We start from the raw sequence: 24,508 nt of genomic DNA, 5'->3' as shown, positions 1-24,508 counted from the left end.
TGTAAGCAGCCTTTGTGTGAGGATGGGTGGAGTCTCTCGTCGTTTTTTGTTTGCAAGGAAATGGCGGAAGGACTGGAGCAGCGCGACTGCATCAAATAATCAAACCATTTGGATTATTCAGACGGCTTTCGGTGACGATCCTATGGGCATCACACAGATTAAGGAGTGGTACAACCGGTTTAAAGATGGCTGCACAACGGTGGAGAGCAAGCCGCGCTCTGTGTGGCCATCAACATGCTGAAATGACCAGATCATTTCTAAAGTGAACGCTGTGGTGATGTGGGACCATTGTGTGACTATCCGAGAAATTGCAGAAGAGGTGGGCATCAGCACTTTTTCGGCACATTCCACTGTGACAGAAGATTTGGCCATGAAAAAGTTGCAGCGAAATTCATCGGCACAAAACTGATGGTGCAGCAAAAGAGCCTTTGTGTTGAAGCCTCGCAGGACATGTTCTGACATGCCCAGCTTGTCCACAATTTCTCGGATAGTCACACGACTGAAAAGCCACCGAAAGCTGTCTGAATCTTCCGAATGGTGGAAACTGCACTAAAGCAGCAGCAGTACAAAAGGAGCAACATGACTGAGCAGGAAATGACTTGTACCCTCTTGGGATGAAGTCACATTTGCTCACTAATAACATTAGTCACGATTAATGCAGTTATATTACCAGAGCCACTTAATTTAATGCATGTGAACAGGACATGTTTAATATAATTATCACCAGTGTTCTGGTTTATACATGATTTCCAAAGACTGATTATGCTTCTCTCTCCTTTTTTCCCTTCAGGAAAGCTCACTCCTTCTTTATACGAGGCAGGTGGTTGTGACATGTCCTTGGTCAACTTTGAGCCTGCAACCAGACGAGCCTCTAATAACATATGGTTAGTATGAAAATACTAGCATAATTGCATTTGTTTCGTAGGTGTTCAGATAAGAAAAAGCACTCCCTGACACCTGTCTTGAGTTTTCTGTATTCGTAAATCTACTACTTCGCTTCTAGTGTGCAAGAAGAAAATGTTCTGGACTGGAAAGAGATGATTTTGTGACAAGCACATCCGAGTTTATAGTTTGTTTTGATTCTTAGTGTTGTGGAAGCACATAAAGGATTCGTAATGTTTAGCAATGGTAATACAGGAGCATGTAAGTTGCTGTGCTAAATTAACCTTATTGCTAGTTAGCCAATAATTGTTTGTTGACATTGGTACATGCAATGTCATGATTAAAGAATTACTTTAGGTTGAAGACAGTTGACTCAGTCATACCAAGCTAATGGTCTAATGGATGTCTTTATGTATTTTTTTATGGTGTATATCAGTGGTCTCCAAACTATTCCAGAAAGGGCTGAGAGGGTGCAGGTTTTCTTTGCAGCCACTGACTTCAGCAGGTGATTTCACTGATGAACTCATCCCACCTGTTCAAAGGGATGTTAATCAGTGAAATCACCTGCTGAAGTCAGTGGCTGCAAAGAAAACCTGCACCCTCTTGGCCCTTTCTGGAATAGTTTGGAGACCACTGGTGTATATCATTAAATTAATTATGGTTTCATGCTGTAAAAAAAAATACAGCAGATGCTAATGCTACATCAGCATTTTCACTTTATTGAATGCTCTGCAGGGACACCGACTCACACCTCTCCAGTTCTACCTCAGTCCGCTTTTACCCTCATGACCTGGTGAGTATCCAAACAATGAGCTTCTGTTACACACATGCATATATGCATGTGTGTGTGTGAGAGTGAGAGCCAGAAAAAAAAAACAGAAGAGTAATGAGAGGCAGAGGATAAACTTATTGTGAATCAGTAGTAGAATGATAGGTGATAGTGGATGTACTATAACATATCTGTATTATGCATATACGAGGTCTGTCCGTAAAGTATAGGTCCTTTTTATTTTTTTCTAAAACTATATGGATTTCATTCATATGTTTTTACGTCAGACATGCTTGAACCCTCGTGCGCATGCGTGAGTTTTTCCACGCCTGTCGGTGACGTCATTCGCCTGTGAGCACTCCTTGTGGGAGGAGTCGTCCAGCCCCTCGTCGGAATTCCTTTGTCTGAGAAGTTGTTGAGAGACTGGCGCTTTGTTTGATCAGAATTTTTTCTAAACCTGTGAGACACATCGAAGTGGACATGGTTCGAAAAATTAAGCTGGTCTTCAGTGAAAATTTTAACAGCTGATGAGAGATTTTGAGGTGATTCTGTCGCTTTAAGGACTTTTCACGGTGCGAGACGTCACGCAGCGCTCTCAGGCGGCGTCATCAGCCTGTTTCAAGCTTAAAACCTCCACATTTCAGGCTTTATTGATCCAGGACGTCGTGAGAGAACAGAGAAGTTTCAGAAGAAGTCGGTTTCAGCATTTTATCCGGATATTCCACTGTTAAAGGAGATTTTTTTTAATGAAAGACGTACAGGCGGATTGCAGCGTCGGCTCGCAGCCGCCGCGACGCTCCGCCACAGGAAAAACACCTCTGTTGGAAGCCTTGAGGACAAGTTGGAACATCTCCAGCTGATAAACAATTTCTCATATACTCACTCCACTGAAAGCCATCAAAAGCCGCCTGGATTTTACAAATGGTTATCAACACGGAGGTGTTTTTCCTGTGCCGCCGCACCGCGTCGGCTGCGTCCCGACGCGCGGACCCGTCTGCACGACTTTCATTAAAAAAATCTCCTTTAACAGTGGAATATCCGGATAAAATGCTGAAACCGACTTCTTCTGAAACTTCTCTGTTCTCTCACGACGTCCTAGATCAATAGAGCCTGAAATGTGGAGGTTTTAAGCTTGAAACAGGCTGATGACGCTGCCTGAGAGCGCAGCGCGACGTCTCGCACCGTGAAAAGTCCTTAAAGCGACAGAATCACCTCAAAATCTCTCATCAGCTGTTAAAATTTTCACTGAAAACCAGCTTAATTTTTCGAACCATGTCCACTTCGATGTGTCTCACAGGTTTAGAAAAAATTTTGATCAAACAAAGCGCCAGTCTCTCAGCAACTTCTCAGTCAAAGGAATTCCGACGAGGGGCTGGACGACTCCTCCCACAAGGAGTGCTCACAGGCGAATGACGTCACCGACAGGCATGGAAAAACTCACGCATGCGCACGAGGGTGCAAGCATGTCTGACGTAAAAACATATGAATGAAATCCATATAGTTTTTGAAAAAAATAAAAAGGACCTATACTTTACGGACAGCCCTCGTATACAGTTATGTCCATAGTTATTGAGACAGTGACACAATTTTTGTAATATTGTTTGTGTACACCACCACAATGGAGTTGAAATAAAACAATCAAGGTGTACTTGTAGTGTAGACTTTAAGCTTTAATTCCATGGGTTTAACAAATATCACTAACCATTTAATAATTACAGCCGTTTTACACAGTCCCTCAGTTTTTAGAGGGCATGCATAAAGGGACAAACTAAGTACAATATATATACGAGGTCTGTTAGAAAAGTATCCGACCTTTTTATTTTTTTCAAAAACCATATGGATTTGAATCACGTGTGATTGCATCAGACAAGCTTGAACCTTCGTGCGCATGCATGAGTTTTTTCACGCCTGTCGGTTGCGTCATTCGCCTGTGAGCAGGCTTTGTATGAGCACTGGTCCACCCTCTCGTCGTTTTTTTATTGTGAATAAATGTCTGAACGATTTGGAGCTTTGCTGCATCAATTTTTTCCAGAAACTGTGAGAGACGTCCAGGTGGACACCGTTCGGAAAATTAATATGGCTTTCAGGGACGATTGTATGGGGATTATACAGATTAAGGAATGTTACTGCCGTTTTAAGGACAGCCCACAACTGCTGAGAGCGCGGTGCGCTCCCAGTGCCGATCGACAGGCTCAGACCCCGCTGAAACAACCAGATCATTTCCAACGTGAAGGCTTTGTTGATCCGGGACCTCGTCTGACTTTCACAGAAAGGCAGAAGTCGTGGACATCAGCACTTTTTCGGCACATTCCACTGTTACAGGAGTTTTTTTCATGGAAAGAAAAGCGGAGGGACGCGCCACGGAGCCGTTCATTACGCGACACAAAACCACCTCGGTGTTGGTCTCACAGGACGGCTTTCAGGTGGAATTCCTGTGCTAGTCAGACAATATACCGGATCAAGACAGTGTCCAGTTTAGAAATGAACGGCATATTCCACTGTTACAGGAGTTTTTGTCATGGAAAGAGGAGCGGAATTCAGAGTTGCCTGGGTGTCTTGGTTGCTTTAGTCACTAGACAACTTGAACAGTTACTCAACTTTTGAGAACCGACTACTTAAAATTGATTTATGATACAGTGTTGTGCCGCTTGTATTTATTAATGATTGATGTAAATAAAGTCCAGACAAAGGTGTGGTCAGTGACTTGGAAAGGTTCAAGAACTCATACCCTGACTTATCTAAAGACTACTGCTGTAAAAGTGATGATTTGTATTAAAAATGATCATTGTACTACTTTTTATCCAATTACTTATGGGCGCAAAGTAAAAATGGCTGTAATTAGTAAATGGTTAAAGTAATGGTTAATTTTTGTAAAGCCCTTTGAATTAAAGCTGAAGGTCTACAGGACATCTTGTTTTATTTCAACGTCATTGTGGTGGTGTAGAAAGACAATATTACAAAATGTTTGTCACTCTCCCAATAAATATGGAGGTGACTGTATGGTCCAGGTTTCAACACCAGCAGACCTTGAATTTGCCAATATTATAGTTCTCCTGTCACCCAAGCAAGATCATATGCAGGAAAATACAAGTCAGCGCAATCATATTGCAAGCCACATAGAACAACAGATCCATGAAAAAAAAAGAAATGCAGCTAAGTACTACAGCCAACACAGAAGTAGTTGCTGATGGTGCAGAACTTTAGCAGGATCAGTTGTCAGCATTGAAAACTCTACACAGAAAGACATGAAGAGTGAACTAGCAAGATTAGCATTTCAAAGATTATGGCCAGTCTGGAAATCAAAACAATACAGCTGAAAAACTATAAAGTTGAGAATATATAATGGCACCATAAAATCCATCCTGATGCATGGGAGTGAATGTTGGAAAGTCACCAAATCTGACATGAGATCTTTGTCATGTTTCCACCATAGTGGCCTCCATCAAATCGGAATAGATTTCTGGCCTTGTTTAATTTCAAATAAATATTTTCTCGAAATGACAGAGTCCACCTTCATCATTCACCAAATACAACAGCAATGTTTTTGATGGCTTGGATGTGTGTTTGGGATGTCAGATTCAAGAATCACCAGAGTAGCACTTTGCTGAACACTACAGAGAAAGAGGAAGACCAAAGACCCCCTGGTGTAGAACAATAACAACTAAACACAGAAAACTGGAAATGTCCCCGGGGAAAGGCAGAAATGAAAGCCAAGAACCTTCCTGTATGGGGAGATCTTGTGACAACTATATGTTCCCCTGGGAGCAAAGAAGATAAGATTATGCATATGTGTATAATGGTATTATAAAGGTATTATAAGGGTATAATGGTATTATATGTATAAAGGTATTAATGCATGGTCATGCTGCCACTGTGCGCCCTGCAAACAAAAATTTGGATGGATATATCTTGTAAGTGCAACTACGAACCGGTTGATGGATTTTGCTGCAACTACACCAATAGTAGCACACGAATGAAGCATGCAGGAAAATAAATCTGGTGTGATGTCTTCAAGGGAAGATGATTTGACTTACAGATCAGTTATTTCATCATCACAACTGATTTATTACTGATGTATAATGCATGCAATCAATTAGTGTAACACTGTGTGTGTGTGTGTGTGTGTGTGTGTGTGTGTGTGTGTGTGTGTGTGTGTGTGTGTGTGTGTGTGTGTGTGTGTGTGTGTGTGTGTGTGTGTGTGTGTGTGTGTGTGTGTGTGTGTGTGTTGGGGGGTCATTTTGGTTCCTTTCTCCATTTATTTATTTATTTTATTTTTTATTTTTTTCCTTAGTCTAACTACATCAGGCCAAAAACAATTCACTGAACAACATTAAAACTTGTACACTGGCTTCCAGAGTGAACTAGCAAGATTAGCATTTCAAAGATTATGGCCAGTCTGGAAATCAAAACAATACAGCTGAAAAACTATAAGGTTGAGAATATATAATGGCACCATAAAATCCATCCTGATGCATGGGAGTGAATGTTGGAAAGTCACCAAATCTGACATGAGATCTTTGTCATGTTTCCACATAGTGGCCTCCATCAAATCGGAATAGTTTTCTGGCCTTGTTTAATTTCAAATAAATATTTTCTCGAAATGACAGAGTCCACCTTCATCATTCACCAAATACAACAGCAATGTTTTTGATGGCTTGGATGTGTGTTTGGGATGTCAGATTCAAGAATCAATCAATCAACTTTTTTCTTATATAGCGCCAAATCACAACAAACAGTTGCCCCAAGGCGCTCCATATTGTAAGGCAAGGCCATACAATAATTATGAAAAACCCCAACGGTCAAAACGACCCCCTATGAGCAAGCACCTGGCAACAGTGGGAAGGAAAAACTCCCTTTTAACAGGAAGAAACCTCCAGCAGAACCAGGCTCAGTCTTCTGCTGAGACTGGTTGGGGCTGAGGGAAAAAACCAGGAAAAAGACATGCCGTGAAGGGGGGCAGAGATCGATCACTAATGATTAAATGCAGAGTGATGCATACGGAGCAAAAAGAGAAAGAAACAGTGCATCATGGGAACCCCCCCACAATCTACGTCTAAAGCAGCATAACCAAGGGATGGTCCAGGGTCACCCGATCCAGCCCTAACTATAAGCCTTAGCGAAAAGGAAAGTTTTAAGCCTAATCTTAAAAGTAGAGAGGGTATCTGTCTCCCTGATCTGAATTGGGAGCTGGTTCCACAGGAGAGGAGCCTGAAAGCTGAAGGCTCTGCCTCCCATTCTACTCTTACAAACCCTAGGAACTACAAGTAAGCCCGCAGTCTGAGAGCGAAGCGCTCTAATGGGGTAATATGGTACTACGAGGTCCCTAAGATAAGATGGGACCTGATTATTCAAAACCTTATAAGTAAGAAGAAGAATTTTAAATTCTATTCTAGAATTAACAGGAAGCCAATGAAGAGAGGCCAACACGGGTGAGATATGCTCTCTCCTGCTAGTCCCCGTCAGTACTCTAGCTGCAGCATTCTGAACCAACTGAAGGCTTTTTAGGGAACTTTTAGGACAACCTGATAATAATGAATTACAATAGTCCAGCCTAGAGGAAATAAATGCATGAATTAGTTTTTCAGCATCACTCTGAGACAAGACCTTTCTGATTTTAGAGATATTGCGTAAATGCAAAAAGGCAGTCCTACATATTTGTTTAATATGCGCTTTGAATGACATATCCTGATCAAAAATGACTCCAAGATTTCTCACAGTATTACTAGAGATCAGGGAAATGCCATCCAGAGTAACGATCTGGTTAGACACCATGCTTCTAAGATTTGTGGGGCCAAGTACAATAACTTCAGTTTTATCTGAGTTTAAAAGCAGGAAATTAGAGGTCATCCATGTCTTTATGTCTGTAAGACAATCCTGCAGTTTAGCTAATTGGTGTGTGTCCTCTGGCTTCATGGATAGATAAAGCTGGGTATCATCTGCGTAACAATGAAAATTTAAGCAATACCGTCTAATAATACTGCCTAAGGGAAGCATGTATAAAGTGAATAAAATTGGTCCTAGCACAGAACCTTGTGGAACTCCATAATTAACTTTAGTCTGTGAAGAAGATTCCCCATTTACATGAACAAACTGTAATCTATTAGACAAATATGATTCAAACCACCGCAGCGCAGTGCCTTTAATACCTATGACATGCTCTAATCTCTGTAATAAAATTTTATGGTCAACAGTATCAAAAGCAGCACTGAGGTCCAACAGAACAAGCACAGAGATAAGTCCACTGTCCGAAGCCATAAGAAGATCATTTGTAACCTTCACTAATGCTGTTTCTGTACTATGATGAATTCTAAAACCTGACTGAAACTCTTCAAATAGACCATTCCTCTGCAGGTGATCAGTTAACTGTTTTACAACTACCCTCTCAAGAATCTTTGAGAGAAAAGGAAGGTTGGAAATTGGCCTATAATTAGCTAAGATAGCTGGGTCAAGTGATGGCTTTTTAAGTAATGGTTTAATTACTGCCACCTTAAAGGCCTGTGGTACATAACCAACTAACAAAGATAGATTGATCATATTTAAGATTGAAGCATTAAATAATGGTAGGACTTCCTTGAGCAGCCTGGCAGGAATGGGGTCCAATAAACATGCCGATGGTTTGGACGAAGCAACCAATGAAAATAACTCAGACAGAACATCCGGAGAGAAAGAGTCTAACCAAATACCGGCATCACTGAAAGCAGCCAAAGATAACGATACATCTTTGGGATGGTTATGAGTAATTTTTTCTCTAATAGTCAAAATTTTGTTAGCAAAGAAAGTCATGAAGTCATTACTAGTTAAAGTTAATGGAATACTCAGCTCAATAGAGCTCTGACTCTTTGTCAGCCTAGCTACAGTGCTGAAAAGAAACCTGAGGTTATTCTTATTTTCTTCAATTAGTGATGAGTAGAAAGATGTCCTAGCTTTACGGAGGGCTTTTTTATAGAGCAACAAACTCTTTTTCCAGGCTAAGTGAAGATCTTCTAAGTTAGTGAGACGCCATTTCCTCTCCAACTTACGGGTTATCTGCTTTAAGCTACGAGTTTGTGAGTTATACCACGGAGTCAGACACTTCTGATTTAAAGCTCTCTTTTTCAGAGGAGCTACAGCATCCAAAGTTGTCCTCAAAGAGGATGCAAAACCATTGACGAGATACTCTAACTCCCTTACAGAGTTTAGGTAGCTACTCTGCTCTGTGTTGGTATATGACATTAGAGAACATAACGAAGGAATCATATCCTTAAACCTAGTTACAGCGCTTTCTGAAAGACTTCTAGTGTAATGAAACTTATTCCCCACTGCAGGGTAGTCCATCAGGGTAAATGTAAATGTTATTAAAAAATGATCAGACAGAAGGGAGTTTTCAGGGAATACTGTTAAATCTTCTGTTTCCATACCATAAGTCAGAACAAGATCTAAGATATGATTAAAGTGGTGGGTGGACTCATTTACTTTTTGAGCAAAGCCGATAGAGTCTAATAATAGATTAAATGCAGTGTTGAGGCTGTCATTCTCAGCATCTGTGTGGATATTAAAATCGCCCACTATAATTATCTTATCTGAGCTAAGCACTAAGTCAGACAAAAGGTCTGAAAATTCACAGAGAAACTCACAGTAACGACCAGGTGGACGATAGATAATAACAAATAAAACTGGTTTTTGGGACTTCCAATTTGGATGGACAAGACTAAGAGACAAGCTTTCAAATGAATTAAAGCTCTGTCTAGGTTTTTGATTAATTAATAAGCTGGAATGGAAGATTGCTGCTAATCCTCCGCCACGGCCCGTGCTACGAGCATTCTGCCAGTTAGTGTGACTCGGGGGTGTTGACTCATTTAAACTAACATATTCATCCTGCTGTAACCAGGTTTCTGTTAGGCAGAATAAATCAATACGTTGATCAATTATTATATCATTTACCAACAGGGACTTAGAAGAGAGAGACCTAATGTTTAATAGACCACATTTAACTGTTTTAGTCTGTGGTGCAATTGAAGGTGCTATATTATTTTTTCTTTTTGAATTTTTATGCTTAAATAGATTTTTGCTGGTTATTGGTGGTCTGGGAGCAGGCACCGTCTCCACGGGGATGGGGCAATGAGGGGACGGCAGGGGGAGAGAAGCCGCAGAGAGGTGTATAAGACCACAGCTCTGCCTCCTGGTCCCAACGCTGGACAGTCACAGTTTGGAGGATCCAAGAAAATTGGCCAGATTTCTAGAAATGAGAACTGCTCTATCTAAAGTGGGATGGATGCCGTCTCTCCTAACAAGACCAGGTTTTCCCCAGAAGCTTTGCCAATTATCAATGAAGCCCACCTCATTTTTTGGACACCACTCAGACAGCCAGCAATTCAGGGAGAACATGCGGCTAAACATGTCACTCCCGGTCCGATTGTGGAGGGGCCCAGAGAAAACAACAGAGTCCGACATTGTTTTTGCAAAGTTACACACCGATTTAATGTTAATTTTAGTGACCTCCGATTGGCGTAACCGAGTGTCATTACTGCCGACGTGAATTACAATCTTACCAAATTTACGCTTAGCCTTAGCCAGCAATTTCAAATGTCCTTCGATGTCGCCTGCTCTGGCCCCCGGAAGACAATTGACAATGGTTGCTGGTGTCGCTAACTTCACATTTCTCAAAACAGAGTCGCCAATAACCAGAGTTTGATCCTCGGCGAGTGTATCGTCGAGTGGGGAAAAACGGTTAGAGATGTGAACGGGTTGGCGGTGTACACGGGGCTTCTGTTTAGGGCTACGCTTCCTCCTCACAGTCACCCAGTCAGCCTGCTTTCCCGACTGCCCGGGATCTGCCAGGGGGGAACTAGCGGCTAAGCTACCTTGGTCCGCACCGACTACAGGGGCCTGGCTAGCTGTAGAATTTTCCACGGTGCGGAGCCGAGTCTCCAGTTCGCCCAGCCTGGCCTCCAAAGCTACGAATAAAGTACCGTTACTGCTAAAGGAGGCCGAGGAATAACTAAACATTTCACACCCAGAGCAGAAAAGTGCGGGAGAGACAGGAGAAGCCGCCATGCTAAATCGGCTAAGAGCTAGTAGCTACGCAACCTAGCGGATTCCTAAAAACACACAAAGTGAATAATGTGTAAATAATTTAAAGGTGATTCAGCAGAAGGAGTGCCCCAATCAAGGCACCAAACAGGCCATGAAGCAGCACAGGCAACGCACGACAACAGTGCTAAAAGAGAAAAAAATAAATAAATAAATAAATAAATAAAAAACGAAAGCATTAGCAAGCTAGTCAGCTTGCCAACGCTGATGAAAGTTAGCAGATAAAAGTGCTCCGTCGCGATGTTTCGACCGTTAGAGGTCTTCCTTAGGCGTTGGAGCACAGTAAAAAAGTAAAAAAAAAAAAAAAAAAGGTAAAAAAAAGTCTTGAAAAAGACTGTTAATTCAAGTCCAAAGCAGCAGGTAGCAGTCTCAGTGTAAACAGTCCCAACAGAGAGCCACACCAATCTAGAGCCAATCAATGATCCCAAGCACACTAGATACGGTCTGGTCCCAGAATCACCAAAGTAGCACTTTGCTGAACACTACAGAGAAAGAGGAAGACCAAAGACCCCCTGGTGTAGAACAATAACAACTAAACACAGAAAACTGGAAATGTCCCCGGGGAAAGGCAGAAATGAAAGCCAAGAACCTTCCTGTATGGGGAGATCTTGTGACAACTATATGTTCCCCTAGGAGCAAAGAAGATAAGATTATGCATATGTGTATAATGGTATTATAAAGGTATTATAAGGGTATAATGGTATTATATGTATAAAGGTATTAATGCATGGTCATGCTGCCACTGTGCGCCCTGCAAACAAAAATTTGGATGGATATATCTTGTAACTGCAACTACGAACCGGTTGATGGATTTTGCTGCAACTACACCAATAGTAGCACACGAATGAAGCATGCAGGAAAATAAATCTGGTGTGATGTCTTCAAGGGAAGATGATTTGACTTACAGATCAGTTATTTCATCATCACAACTGATTTATTACTGATGTATAATGCATGCAATCAATTAGTATAACACTGTGTGTGTGTGTGTGTGTGTGTGTGTGTGTGTGTGTGTGTGTGTGTGTGTGTGTGTGTGTGTGTGTGTGTGTGTGTGTGTGTGTTGGGGGGTCATTTTGGTTCCTTTCTCCATTTATTTATTTATTTATTTATTTATTTTTTTTTTTTATTTTTTTTCCTTAGTCTAACTACATCAGGCCAAAAACAATTCACTGAACAACATTAAAACTTGTACACTGGCTTCCAGTTGGCTATGGAACCAGACTTTAAAGTTCTTTATATCCTGGCGTATACATGTCTGATATTGTTCTACAATGCAAAATAATAATAATACTCGTAAAGTTTTAATTAGATCAGTGATTGATCTTTATGAATGTCAACACTCAAGTTGTATATTTAGAAAAACATCCATGTTGCGTTTATACTTAACAGTTTAATCTTTCTGTTCATTATTTGCCATGTGTAGTACCTAGATTTTATTGTAGAAGAAGATGATGCAGTGATAATTTTGACTGGACTTGACCTAGCGCTGACTATAGGACAGCTCTCGCTGCCTCAGATTCGTCTGAACCGTCTGCTGTCAATGGACCCAGAGCTGCTGGAGCAGCAGGATGCAGATCTGAGTCCGGACCTCCAGGATACATCTTTGGGCCAAGGGGACTCTGCAGCCACTACTGCCACCAGCAAGGCCAGGCAGTATTATCGCTTGTGGCTTCTGCCATACCTGTGGGTTGGCCTGCACTTTGACAGACTCACCCTGCTGGCACTGTTTGACAGGTAAAGAAGGGCAACAAGTCGTCACCTTTAGCTGCATTTCACTGTTTTTAGAGGTATTCTTGGATCTGGTCCATTTAAATGTCATAGTAGCTTATGACCCTTTTTTATAATAAGCATAAATGAAATAAATCATTTGTTTTCAAGCTTTTTAATATGTTTGTTATGGTCTGGATTTGTCTACTGTACAATAGGAACCGTGAGGTTTTGGAGAACGTGCTGGCCGTTGTGCTGGCTGTCCTGGTGGCTTTCCTTGGATCAGTCCTGCTCATCCAGGGATTCTTTACTGACATCTGGATTTTTCAGTTCTGCCTTGTCATTGCAAGTTGTCAGTATTCCTTACTTAAGGTTGGTTTACCACATTCAAATTTGTCTTAAGAAGACTTTTGCTCCCGTACAAGCTTTGGATTCTTGCATGTAAACATAAGGAGTCTCTTGCCCAAAATTGGCCAATTGAAAACCTGGGTTTACTGTACATATCCTGAGGTTTTAGTCCTTACTGAGACATGGTTAAGGCATTTAATACCTTACTCTGAGCTATACATACCTGGCTACAACTTATATAGGCAAGATAGATCTTCCAAGGGTGGGGGGTAGCTATCTATGTTAAAGAACATTATTATTGCACTATTGCACTTTCAGAGTCACTCCCTAAGCAGTTTGATTTGTTAATCTTAAAAATTACCTTGTCAAACAATTATTCATTGTCAGTGGCTGGATGTTACTGCCCACCATCAGCCCCAGCTAGTACTTTTACAATTTTTTCCTTTTACATTTTGACTCTTTAAATCGAAACCAAATATTTGATCACCCAACAAGATATGATCCAAAGAATCCCCAAAGGGTAACACTTATCGATATTATCCTAACGACCACCCCTCATATGTACCAATCTGGAGTATTCTGTAGTGATGTTAATGACCATTGTTGGATAGCATGTGTTCAGTCAAACTGTACTATAAAACAACCAGCTCGCATTTGTCAAATGCCTTTCTTCATGATCTGTCAAATGTGGATTGGTCTAGAGTAAGCTTAATACCCACAGTAAATGAAGCTTAGACCATGTTTTATGAATTGTTCAATTCAGTTATTAACAAACATGCCCCTATCAAGAAAATGAGAATTAAAAATCGCAATAGTCCTTGGTTTCAAAATGAGCTCACAATACTAGTGCAACAAAAGAATGCTGCATGGCGGAAGGCTAAAAAAATTAGAATTATGTGCAGATTGGTAAAATTTTAGACAAATAAGAAATAAAACCACACAAGCTGTCAGAAATGCAAAATCTTATTTTAAAAATAAATTCTCTGTTTGGATCCAATCCAAAAAAGTTTGGAAAACAGTGAGAGAGCTTGAAAACAAGCCCTCAGCTCAGTTGCCTCTATCAATCAAAGTAGATGATGTCATAATCTCAAACAAAGAATGAATTACTAATATTTTCAATGAACATTTCATAAAATCCTGCTTCATTTATGAATCTGCAATTACTTTCAATCCTCATCGCAGAACTACACAGTTGGAATCAACCTTTATCTCCAGCATACGTACCTTTAGTCTACAACCAGTCTTAGAACAAGCAGTATTAGAAAAATTGCTAAGGGCCTACCCTATTCTCAGTTTATATAAATCAATTATCAGCAGTAACACTTGGCTCATCCATTCACCTCTAGGCAGATGACACTATCCTGTATATATCTGCCCATCCCAGAGGCAGTAGCAGCTTCATTTAAGAGGAGCTTCAACACAATCCTACAGGCTTTGTCTTCTTTGAAACTTGTGTTGAATGCCAATAAAATAAAAGTCATGTGGTTCGGAAGGAAAAGTTTTTTTAAAATCATTGACTCTTACCACACTAAATGGCATTACCACACTAAATGGCACTATGATTGAGCAAGTCTCTGAATACAAATACCTGAGTATCTGGCTAGACTGTTGTCTCTCATTTTTGCAGCACATTGATAGATTACAATCAAAAATTAAGTCTAAACTTGCCTTCCTTTATCACATGCGTTCATCTTTCACCTCCTCTGCTTGGAAAATATTGGTCCTTATGACAATCATGCCTATATTTGACTACGGGGACATAATATACAGACTAGCTCCTAAGTCTTCATTGCATAAACTTGCTGTTATGTACTACTCTGCCTTACGTTTTATAACAAATGCCTCTTTTTGTACAAATCATTGTAATCTGTATTCTACTGTTAACTGGTCATCTTTACAAAACCAAATGAATTTCCACTGGTATGTGTTTATTTATAAATGTCTATTAGGTCTATCTCCACCTTATCTCAGTAATTTATTGCAAGTTTCTATAACTCCATGTAGTACACGCTCAGCCCAACTCATCTTGCTTAATGTACCTAAAATCAAATCTAAATATGGAGAACTATCCTTTACTTATGCTGCAGCAGAAGACTGGAATGAGATTCAAAAGGCATTAAAGCCCTGGAAAGTTAATGTTTTGAAAGAATTTTGTAAAATATGGCAAAACCTACAAAATAGGTGGGAAGCGGAAGAAAGAACTTGTGACCCTGTGTTATGCACTCAAACTACAAATTGCCCTGTAGAATTAGCTGAAGAAGACAAACGGGAGGCAACGAAGAAAGCCTGTAAGTCTTTACTGACGTTTGAAGTTGACGGTTGTCATTTGATGATTTCCAGTCTGTTATAACTGTCAGATGGTTGGGAAAATGAGACATGGGCAACAAGCAAATGGCCAAGCTGTATGTATGCAGATATTAATTTTAAATGTCATAGGGAAAGATGAAAGATTAGCAAAACTTCCATGACCATGCAACACACAGGGTACACAGTCTGAGGCCTGTCCATTTCCAGACATGTCTGAGACCTGTCCATTTTCAGGTCAAGTGATTTTATATATATTTTTAGATTTATATTTTTAGATAGATTTTATATATATATATATATATATATATATATATATATATATATATATACACACACCACAAAGACAAGATATTTAATGTTCAAACTGATAAACTTTGTTGTTTTTGTGCAAATATTTGCTCATTTTGAAATCGATGCCTGCAACACATTTCAAAAAAGTTGGGACGGGGCAAGAAAAGACTGGGAAAGTTGATGAATGTTCAAAGAACACGTAATTCGAAACAGGTGAGTGTCATGATTGGGTATAAAAGGAGCATCCCCAAAAGGCTCAGCCATTCACAAGCAAAGATGGGGTGAGGATCACCACTTTCTGAACAACTGCATGAAAAAGTAGTCCAGCAGTTTAAGAACAATGTTTCTCAACGTTCAGTTGCAAGGAATTTAGGGGTTCCATCATCTACAGTCCATAATATAATCAGAAGATTCAGAGAATCCGGAGAACTTTGTACATGTAAGTGGCAAGGCTGAAAACCAACATTGACTGCCCGTGACCTTCAATCCCTCAGGTGGCACTGCATTAAAAACAGACATCATTGTGTAAAGGATCTTACCGTGTGGGCTCAGGAACACTTCAGAAAACCATTGTCAGTTAACACAGTTCGTCGCTACATCTACAAGTGCAAGTTAAAACTCTACCATGCAAAGCGAAAGCCATACATCAACAACATCTAGAAACGCCCCACCTTCCCTCAGCCCGATCTCATTTGAAATGATCAGATGCAAAGTGGAAAAGTGTGCTGTGGTCTGATGAGTCCATGTTTCAAATTGTTTTTGGAAATCATGGACGTTGTGTCCTCCGGACAAAAGAGGATAAAGACCATCCAGATTGTTAGCAGTGCAAAGTTCCAAAGCCAGCATCTGTGATGGTATGGGGGTGTGTTAGTGCCCATGGCATGGGCAACTTACACATCTGTAATGGCACCAACAATTCTGAAATGTACATCCAGGTTTTGGAGCAACACATGCTGCCATCCAAGCAATGTCTTTTTCAGGGACGTCCCTGCTTATTTCAGCAAGACAATGCCAAGCCATATTCTGCACGTGTTACAACAACGTGGCTTTGTAGTAAAAGAGTGCGGGTACTAGACTGGCCTGCCTGCAGTCCAAAACTGTCGCCCATTGAAAATGTGTGGTGTATTATGAAGCGCAAAATGTGACAAAGGAGACCCCGGACTGTTGAACAAATGAAGTCATACATCAATTAGTGTCCTCAGTTCCCAAATGCTTATTGAGTGTTGTTAGAAGGAAAGGTATTTTTTTTTTTTTTTTGAAACATGTTGCAGGCATCCATTTCAAAATGAGCAAATATTTGCACAAAAACAATAAAGTTTATCAGTTTGAACATTAAATATCTTGTCTTTGTGGTGTATTCAATTGAATATACAACCCCTGGCAAAAATTATGGAATCACCGGCCTCGGAGGATGTTCATTCAGTTGTTTAATTTTGTAGAAAAAAGCAGATCACAGACATGACATAAAACTAAAGTCATTTCAAATGGCAACTTTCTGGCTTTAAGAAACAGTATAAGAAATCAGGTTTTCTGATGTCAGTGTTGTGGATCTAGTGGCCCATGGTGGCAGTGGGGTTATGGTATGGGCAGGCGTCTGTTATGGACGAAGAACACAGGTGCATTTTATTGATGGCATTTTGAATGCACAGAGATACCGTGACGAGATCCTGAGGCCCATTGTTGTGCCATACATCCAAGAACATCACCTCATGTTGCAGCAGGATAATGCACGGCCCCATGTTGCAAGGATCTGTACACAGTTCTTGGAAGCTGAAAATGTCCCAGTTCTTGCATGGCCGGCACACTCACCGGACATGTCACCCATTGAGCATGTTTGGGATGCTCTGGACTGGCGTATACGACAGCGTGTACCAGTTCCTGCCAATATCCAGCAACTTCGCACAGCCATTAAAGAGGAGTGGACCAACATTCCACAGGCCACAATTGACAACCTGATCAACTCTATGCGAAGGAGATGTGTTGCACAGCATGAGGCAAATGGTGGTCACACCAGATACTGACTGGTATCACCCCTCAATAAAACAAAACTGCACCTTTCAGAGTGGCCTTTTATTGTGGACAGTCTAAGGCACACCTGTGCACTAATCATGGTGTCTAATCAGTATCTTGATATGGCACACCTGTGAGGTGGGATGGATTATATCAGCAAAGGAGAAGTGCTCACTATCACAGATTTAGACTGGTTTGTGAACAATATTTGAGGGAAATGGTGATATTGTGTATGTGGAAAAAGTTTTAGATCTTTGAGATCTTTTTAGATCTTTCATCTCATACAAAATGGGAGCAAAACCAAACCTGTTGCGTTTATATTTTTGTTGAGTGTATATATATATATATATATATATATATATATATATATATATATATATATATATATATGAACATGGTAAGCAGCAGAGGTGGGATGAAGTCACCAGCAAGTCATGATTGGCAAGTCTCAAGTCAGGTCCAAGTCATAATGACCACCAGTTGTTTGTAAGCTGACTTCAGACTTGATTGAGACTTGCCAATTCATGATTTGAGAATGACTTGACAGTGACTTTGTCCCACCTCTGGTAAGCAGTGCACTGTACATCACACTGTGACACTATAATCATCAGCTTTGGTAGCAGTGCCGGCCCTAATCAATTTGGCGCCCTAGGCAAGATTTTTAATGGCACCCCCAAAAAATAATTCATCATATTATGGAGCGATTTACATAAAAAAAAAAAAAAAAAAAACTTAGACCAAAGCTTTTGCCTTTTCCACACTCAGTCACAAGGAGGTGCTATTATCTTTTCACACAACATGACAGAGACAATGGCAGAAGTCATAAAATGCACTACATTTTACACTTATGTTCCCAAACTCCCATAATGCATTGCAGCACAACAATTTACAGTCTTAGCAATCGGCTTGGTGATTGCTTCATTATTTTTACTTTACTTTTGTCTTGGAACCATTTTTCCATTCTCTTCTTTTCTTTTTGTTTCCTCCCCTGGGCACCAGACTGTTTGGGCTGTTTGACATTGTTGTTATGGTGCTTTTCACACCGGGCCTGCTTTGCATTGTGTCAAATTGATGCAACCTAGTGCCAAGTTGATGCAGCTTAGTGCCACAAAACTGTGAGTAACACAAAGGGCAACGCGAAACTGATGCAAAAAATTAAACATTTTTAATTTTTTTTTTCTGCGTCAAGCACAGGATGCACAAAGGAAGTAGTTTTCTTGCAAGTTGAGGCAACTTAACAGTACTTAACGTGACTGGATGCCACACCCACACAATATAACGCTACCCCACGCCAATTTATGATTCCTGCTGTGCTTCATTGTTGCTGAGCTATAAATCACGCAGGATTGTTGTCTAACTTTTTATACCGTGTACACAATGCAGTAAAACTATACTGCTCAAAGAGCAATAAGTCCTGCTCACAGACTGATTGCCAGCGACAGGACATGTCCACATCCAGTATAACTCCTTACGGAGGACATCTCCACGTACACTCACGGACAGTTCACGCGCGAAAGCTGGCTGCAGCTCCGCGGTCACAGGTAGAATGATAAACTTTAACAGAAATCAAAGTGCATACCTGCAGTGCTGCACAAGAAGAAATACAAACTAGAAGAGAAATCAGAGCGCACACCTGCTCATTTTAGTCTGGCTGCAGCTGAGCTTCTCAGCGCTCTCACCTCCTCAAGCTCCCCCCCCCCCCCCGCTGCTGCGCACATCTGACGTAGACATTCCTGCGCTATTGGATACGCAGCATACAAATCGAAGCAGGCCCGGTGTACAACAGGCTTATGTTGCACTGACGTAATAAACCAGAAAAGCTCATCAGACACTTGAGAGGGGGGCAACGAGGAAAACTACTGGCCAGTCGCTAAGTATGTAACTTGTTGTGCTGCAATGCATTAATGCATTATGGGAGTTCTGGGTTTTGGAATTTTAATTGTTGTTATTGTGGTTAGTGTTGGTTTAACAGTGTTGTTACTGTTGTTGATTTATTGTGTTTTGTAGTAAAATTGGTTTAGTCATTTTGGTTGAGTGTCATATTGTTAATACCATAAGTGTAAAGTGTAATGTATTTGATGACTTCCCCTATTGTCTCTGTGTTGTCTGTAAAGATAATGGTGCCTCCTTGTGGCAGAATGCAGAAAAGACAAAAGTGCTTGTTCTTCCATGCAGCTTGCCACACTATTATCATTATCATCATTATTATTTAATAGGTTTTGCTATGTAGTTAATCAATATTGGCTTATGTTTATTTATACCTTACCATATACTAACAGGAAAATTGTATTGACTAGTTTTAATATAAGAACAGTGAAAGTTGACTTTTTTTTTTTTTTCCTTATTTGTGGCACCACCTCCTGGATGGACGCCGACCTTAGCAATTGTCTATACTGCCTATAGGCTGGGCCCACTATGTGTGGTAGTATACTGTAATATAGACATTACATTATCAAATATTTAGCTGTGTTTATTTGGATATGTAACAGAAAAAAGCAAAAATAATCATTATAACTTACTAGTTTGTCCACTCAGCACGTCCTTCGGGATCTTGCAATTCCCTTGGGAAAGTGTGTAGGATGTATGGCGGATTGCAAATACAATGTGCGGTGCCTTGTTTGCACTCATGTACTGGGTAAATTTGCTTTTTCCAGTTTTGCAGCACATGCATACCATTGTGACAACCATCCACTGAACACTATGGACCTGGCTTGCTGTTTTAACACTGCTTAGAAATGGTAATTTAATTTTAAGGGCAAAATCTAAATGGATCACACATTCGAGTAACGCAGCTTTGCTTACTAAAGTGGGTAACTGTGAACTTTCATTAGAATATTTGACACGAATAAGGAATTTATTTTGTAAATTAGTGATGCATCTTCTCCCCGACCCAGACTTTGGTATGCCCCAGAAGCTTTGTTAGTGACTCAAACATGATTAAACTTGAGGACATGTGACGATAGTTCCTGTTCAATACAGGTCTGATTGGTTTCCTTCTTTATATTTGGCAGAGTGTTCAGCCAGACTCTTCTTCCCCCCGACATGTAAGTACAGTTTTCCATATCTAAAACTTTGACCAAATTAAAGTATCGACATTCTTTAAATTTAAGACATGATGCTTTTTCATTTAATTTACAATCAGCTGTAAGGTTCCGAAAGGTTAAACCACAGGCCCTGCACAACAGAAGACCCTGGACAGATGGAAGTAAAAAGAGAAATCAGTTGCCTTTATTGAGTTTTCAGGATTTTATTGTTGCTGTGGTTTGTGAAGCTGGTGTTGCTTTTCTCCTCCCCTCTCCTGCGCCAACGGCCTCCTCTCAAACCGCGTCTCTTATTAATGCAGGTCCGACTTGGCTGCAGGCACAAGCTTTAAATAGACGGACAGAGTTTCAGCCGTAGCTCGCACTCTTGATCTTTCTGTCTCTTTCCTCTCTTCCGTCCACACTGTCCGATTCTGGCACCTCAAACATTTTATTTTTTTCCTGTTTTTCACAACCCCATTATCAGATGTTCAGAAATGATAGCTGGTCATATAGTAGATACTTTTTTTATTTTATTTGGACAGCAGAGACATGGAATGAAGTGCACATTGCAGATAGTCACTCTTCAGCTCTTGTGAAATCTTACACTCACTGCTATTTCTGTTTTATGCCTGTGACAGTTTCCAAGCCCATATAACATTGGTGCTATTGAATTAATTCAGTGAAAATAATGTCTTATCATTATGATCATTTTTCTGAATTGTACAGCAAAGTCACATGTCATTAGTTGAGCTCCCAGGAGGGGTTTGTGAGACAGTTGGAATAACTGTGCACGAGTGCATGTCTGGATGAATGCCTCAAGCACTGCTTGACTGATTTCATTCATAGTGCATATGTGACTTACTAACATCTCACTGTGACATTAATATGAAGGTCAAGGTTAGGAATGCCATGTTCCAATGTATATGTGATGTCACAATGATTTCATATGACATTAGAGTATAACGTTTTTTTTTCTGGGTCATATGCACTCTAGACCATCCTTAGAGCTTGTCTTGTTTCAGGGTTACTGAGAAAAGTGTGTTTTTTGGATTGTGTACTGTCAGACGACACATCGTGATATCATCATGACATCACATAGAAATCAGCATATGACAGTCGGTTTGGTTATTCATACACTTGGCGTCATCCTTCTAGCTATTTTGTTATTGCAGAAAGTATATATACGTATTTTATCATTTAATGTCATATGAGATCATTAGGTTTCTTAATACAGTATTTTCCATTTTTCTCTCTCTCACTCACTCACACTCTCTCTCTCTCTCTCTCTCTCTCTCTCACACACACACACACACACAATCATTGGTGCTGATCTCAAATAGGGCATGATAGTGACTTCTTTCATCTGGAATTACTTGTTGACAGTGAGATCAAAGGTCTGTTCTTTGGTGGTTATACATTAAAAGACATGATTGGTACAAAAGAAATCATGACCCTCAAAGGTTCCAAGTGGGTAAAATCCAGAGTTGTAACAGTTGTGGTGTTAAAATAATAAATCCAATATAGACACTGAGGCCCATCGGGCTGCTGCTTATTCTTGGACACTAGCGTGAAGCCGATGAGATTTTTTTAAATAATTTATTTGTATGTTACTGCTACAAATAAGTATTTGAACACCTACCAACCAGCAACAATTCTGGCTCACGCAGACCTGTTAATTTTTCTTTAAGAAGCCCTCTTATTCTGTATTCTTTACCTGTATTAATTGCACCTGTTTGAACTTGTTACCTGTATAAAAGACACACACTCAATCAATCACACTCCAACCTGTCCACCATAGTCAAGACCAGACAGCTGTCTAAGGACACCAGGGACAAAACTGTAGACCTGCACAAGGCTGGGATGGACTACAGGACAACAGGCAAGCAGCTTGGTAGAAGACAACAACTGTTATGATTATTTATTAGAAAGTGGAAGAAACACAAGATGGCTGTCAGTCTCCCTCGGTCTGGGATTCTATGCAAGATCTCACTTTGTAGGGTAAGGATGATTCTGAGAAAGCTCAGAACTACACAGGAGGACCTGGTCAGTGACCTGACGAGAGCTGGGACCACAGTCACAAAGATTACATTACAGCCCCTGGCAAAAATTATGGACTCACCGGCCTCGGAGGATGTTCATTCAGTTGTTTAATTTTGTATAAAAAAAAGCAGATCACAGGCATGACACAAAACTAAATTCATTTCAAATGGCAACTTTCAACACTATAAGAAATCAGGAAAAAAAAATTGTGGCAGTCAGTAACGGTTACTTTTTTAGACCAAGCAGAGGGAAAAAAAAATATGGAATCACTCAATTCTGAGGAATAAATTATGGAATCATGAAAACCAAAAGAACGCTCCAACACATCACTAGTATTTTGTTGCACCACCTCTGGCTTTTATAACAGTTTGCAGTCTCTGAGGCATGGACTTAATGAGTGACAAACAGTACTCTTCATCAATCTGGCTCCAACTTTCTGTGATTGCTGTTGCCAGATCAGCTTTGCAGGTTGGAGCCTTGTCATGGACCATTTTCTTTGACTTCCACCAAAGATTTCAATTGGATTAAGATCCGGACTATTTGCAGGCCATGACATTGACCCTATGTGTCTTTTTGCAAGGAATGTTTTCACAGTTTTTACTCTATGGCAAGATGCATTATCATCTTGAAAAATGATTTCATCATCCCCAAACATCCTTTCAATTGATGGGATAAGAAAAGTGTCCAAAATATCAACACAAACTTGTGCATTTATTGATGATGTAATGACACCCATCTCCCCAGTGGCTTTACCTGACATGCAGCCCCATATCATCAATGACTGTGGAAATTTACATGTTCTCTTCAGGTAGTCATCTTTATAAATCTCATTGGAACGGCACCAAACAAAAGTTCCACTATCACCTTGCCCATGCAGATTCGAGATTCATCACTAAATATGACTTTCATCCAGTCATCCACAGTCCACGATTGCTTTTCCTTAGCCCATTGTAACCTTGTTTTTTTCTGTTTAGTTGTTAATGATGGCTTTCGTTTAGCTTTTCTGTATGTAAATCCCATTTCCTTTAGGTGGTTTCTTACAGTTCGGTCACAGACGTTAACTCCAGTTTCCTCCCATTCGTTCCTCATTTGTTGTGCATTTTCGATTTTTGAGACATATTGCTTTAAGTTTTCTGTCTTGATGCTTTGATGTCTTCCTTGGTCTACCAGTATGTTTGCCTTGTTTGTTGTTTGTATTTGGTCCAGAGTTTAGACATAGCTGACTGTGAATAACCAACATCTTTTGCAACATTGCGTGATGATTTACCCTCTTTTAAGAGTTTGATAATCCTCTCCTTTGTTTCAATTGACATCTCTCGTGTTGGAGCCATGATTCATGTCAGTCCACTTGGTGCAACAGCTCTCCAAGGTGTGATCACTCCTTTTTAGATGCAGACTAACGAGCAGATCTGATTTGATTCCATAATTATTGCCAGGGGTTGTAGTAACACATGATGCTGTCATGGTTTAAAATCCTGCAGGGCAGCAAGGTCCCCCTGCTCAAGCCAGCACATGTCCAGGCCCGTTTGAAGTTCACCAGTGACCATCTGGATGATCCAGAGGAGGCATGGAAGAAGGTCATGTGGTCAGATGAGATCAGAATAGAGCTTTTTGAAATCAACTCCACTTACCATGTTTAGAGGATGAGAACAACCCCAAGAAAACCATCCCAACCGTGAAGCATGGGGGTGGAAACATCATACTCAGGGGGTGCTCTACTGCAAAGGGGACAGGACAGCTGCATCGTATTGAAGAGAGGATGGATGGGGTCATGTATTGCGAGATTTTGGCAAACAACCTCCTTCCCTCAGTAAGAGCACTGAGATGGGTCATGGCTGGGTCTTCCAGCATGACAGTGACCCCAAACACACAGCCAGGGCAACTAAGGAGGGGCTCCGTAAGAAGCATTTCAAGGTCTTGGAGTGGCCTGGCCAGTCTCCAGACCTGAACTCAATAGAAAATCTTTGGAGGGAGCTGAAACTCCAAACCTGAAAGCTAGAGAAGATCCGTAGGGAGGAGTGGACCAAAATCCCTGCTGCAGTGTGTCCAAACCTGGTGAAAA

The 24,508-nt window shown here is 40.6% G+C and overlaps 1 protein-coding gene across 1 annotated transcript in view; it reads left to right on the top strand.

Moving 5' to 3' along the window:
• The window catches only part of pcnx1 (pecanex 1), a 123,798-nt gene that overhangs the window by 43,155 nt on the left and 56,135 nt on the right, over nt 1-24,508 (top strand). The window contains 5 exon segments of the mRNA XM_034159965.1: nt 791-884; nt 1,618-1,675; nt 12,237-12,454; nt 12,646-12,799; nt 20,395-20,427. Of these exon segments, the coding sequence (XP_034015856.1) occupies nt 791-884; nt 1,618-1,675; nt 12,237-12,454; nt 12,646-12,799; nt 20,395-20,427 (557 nt within the window).

The sequence above is a fragment of the Thalassophryne amazonica genome, chromosome 19 (assembly GCF_902500255.1).
Source record: "Thalassophryne amazonica chromosome 19, fThaAma1.1, whole genome shotgun sequence".
NCBI lineage: Eukaryota > Metazoa > Chordata > Actinopteri > Batrachoidiformes > Batrachoididae > Thalassophryne > Thalassophryne amazonica.
Note: the sequence above shows the minus strand (reverse complement) of the source record. Positions and strands in the feature narration are given on the sequence as shown.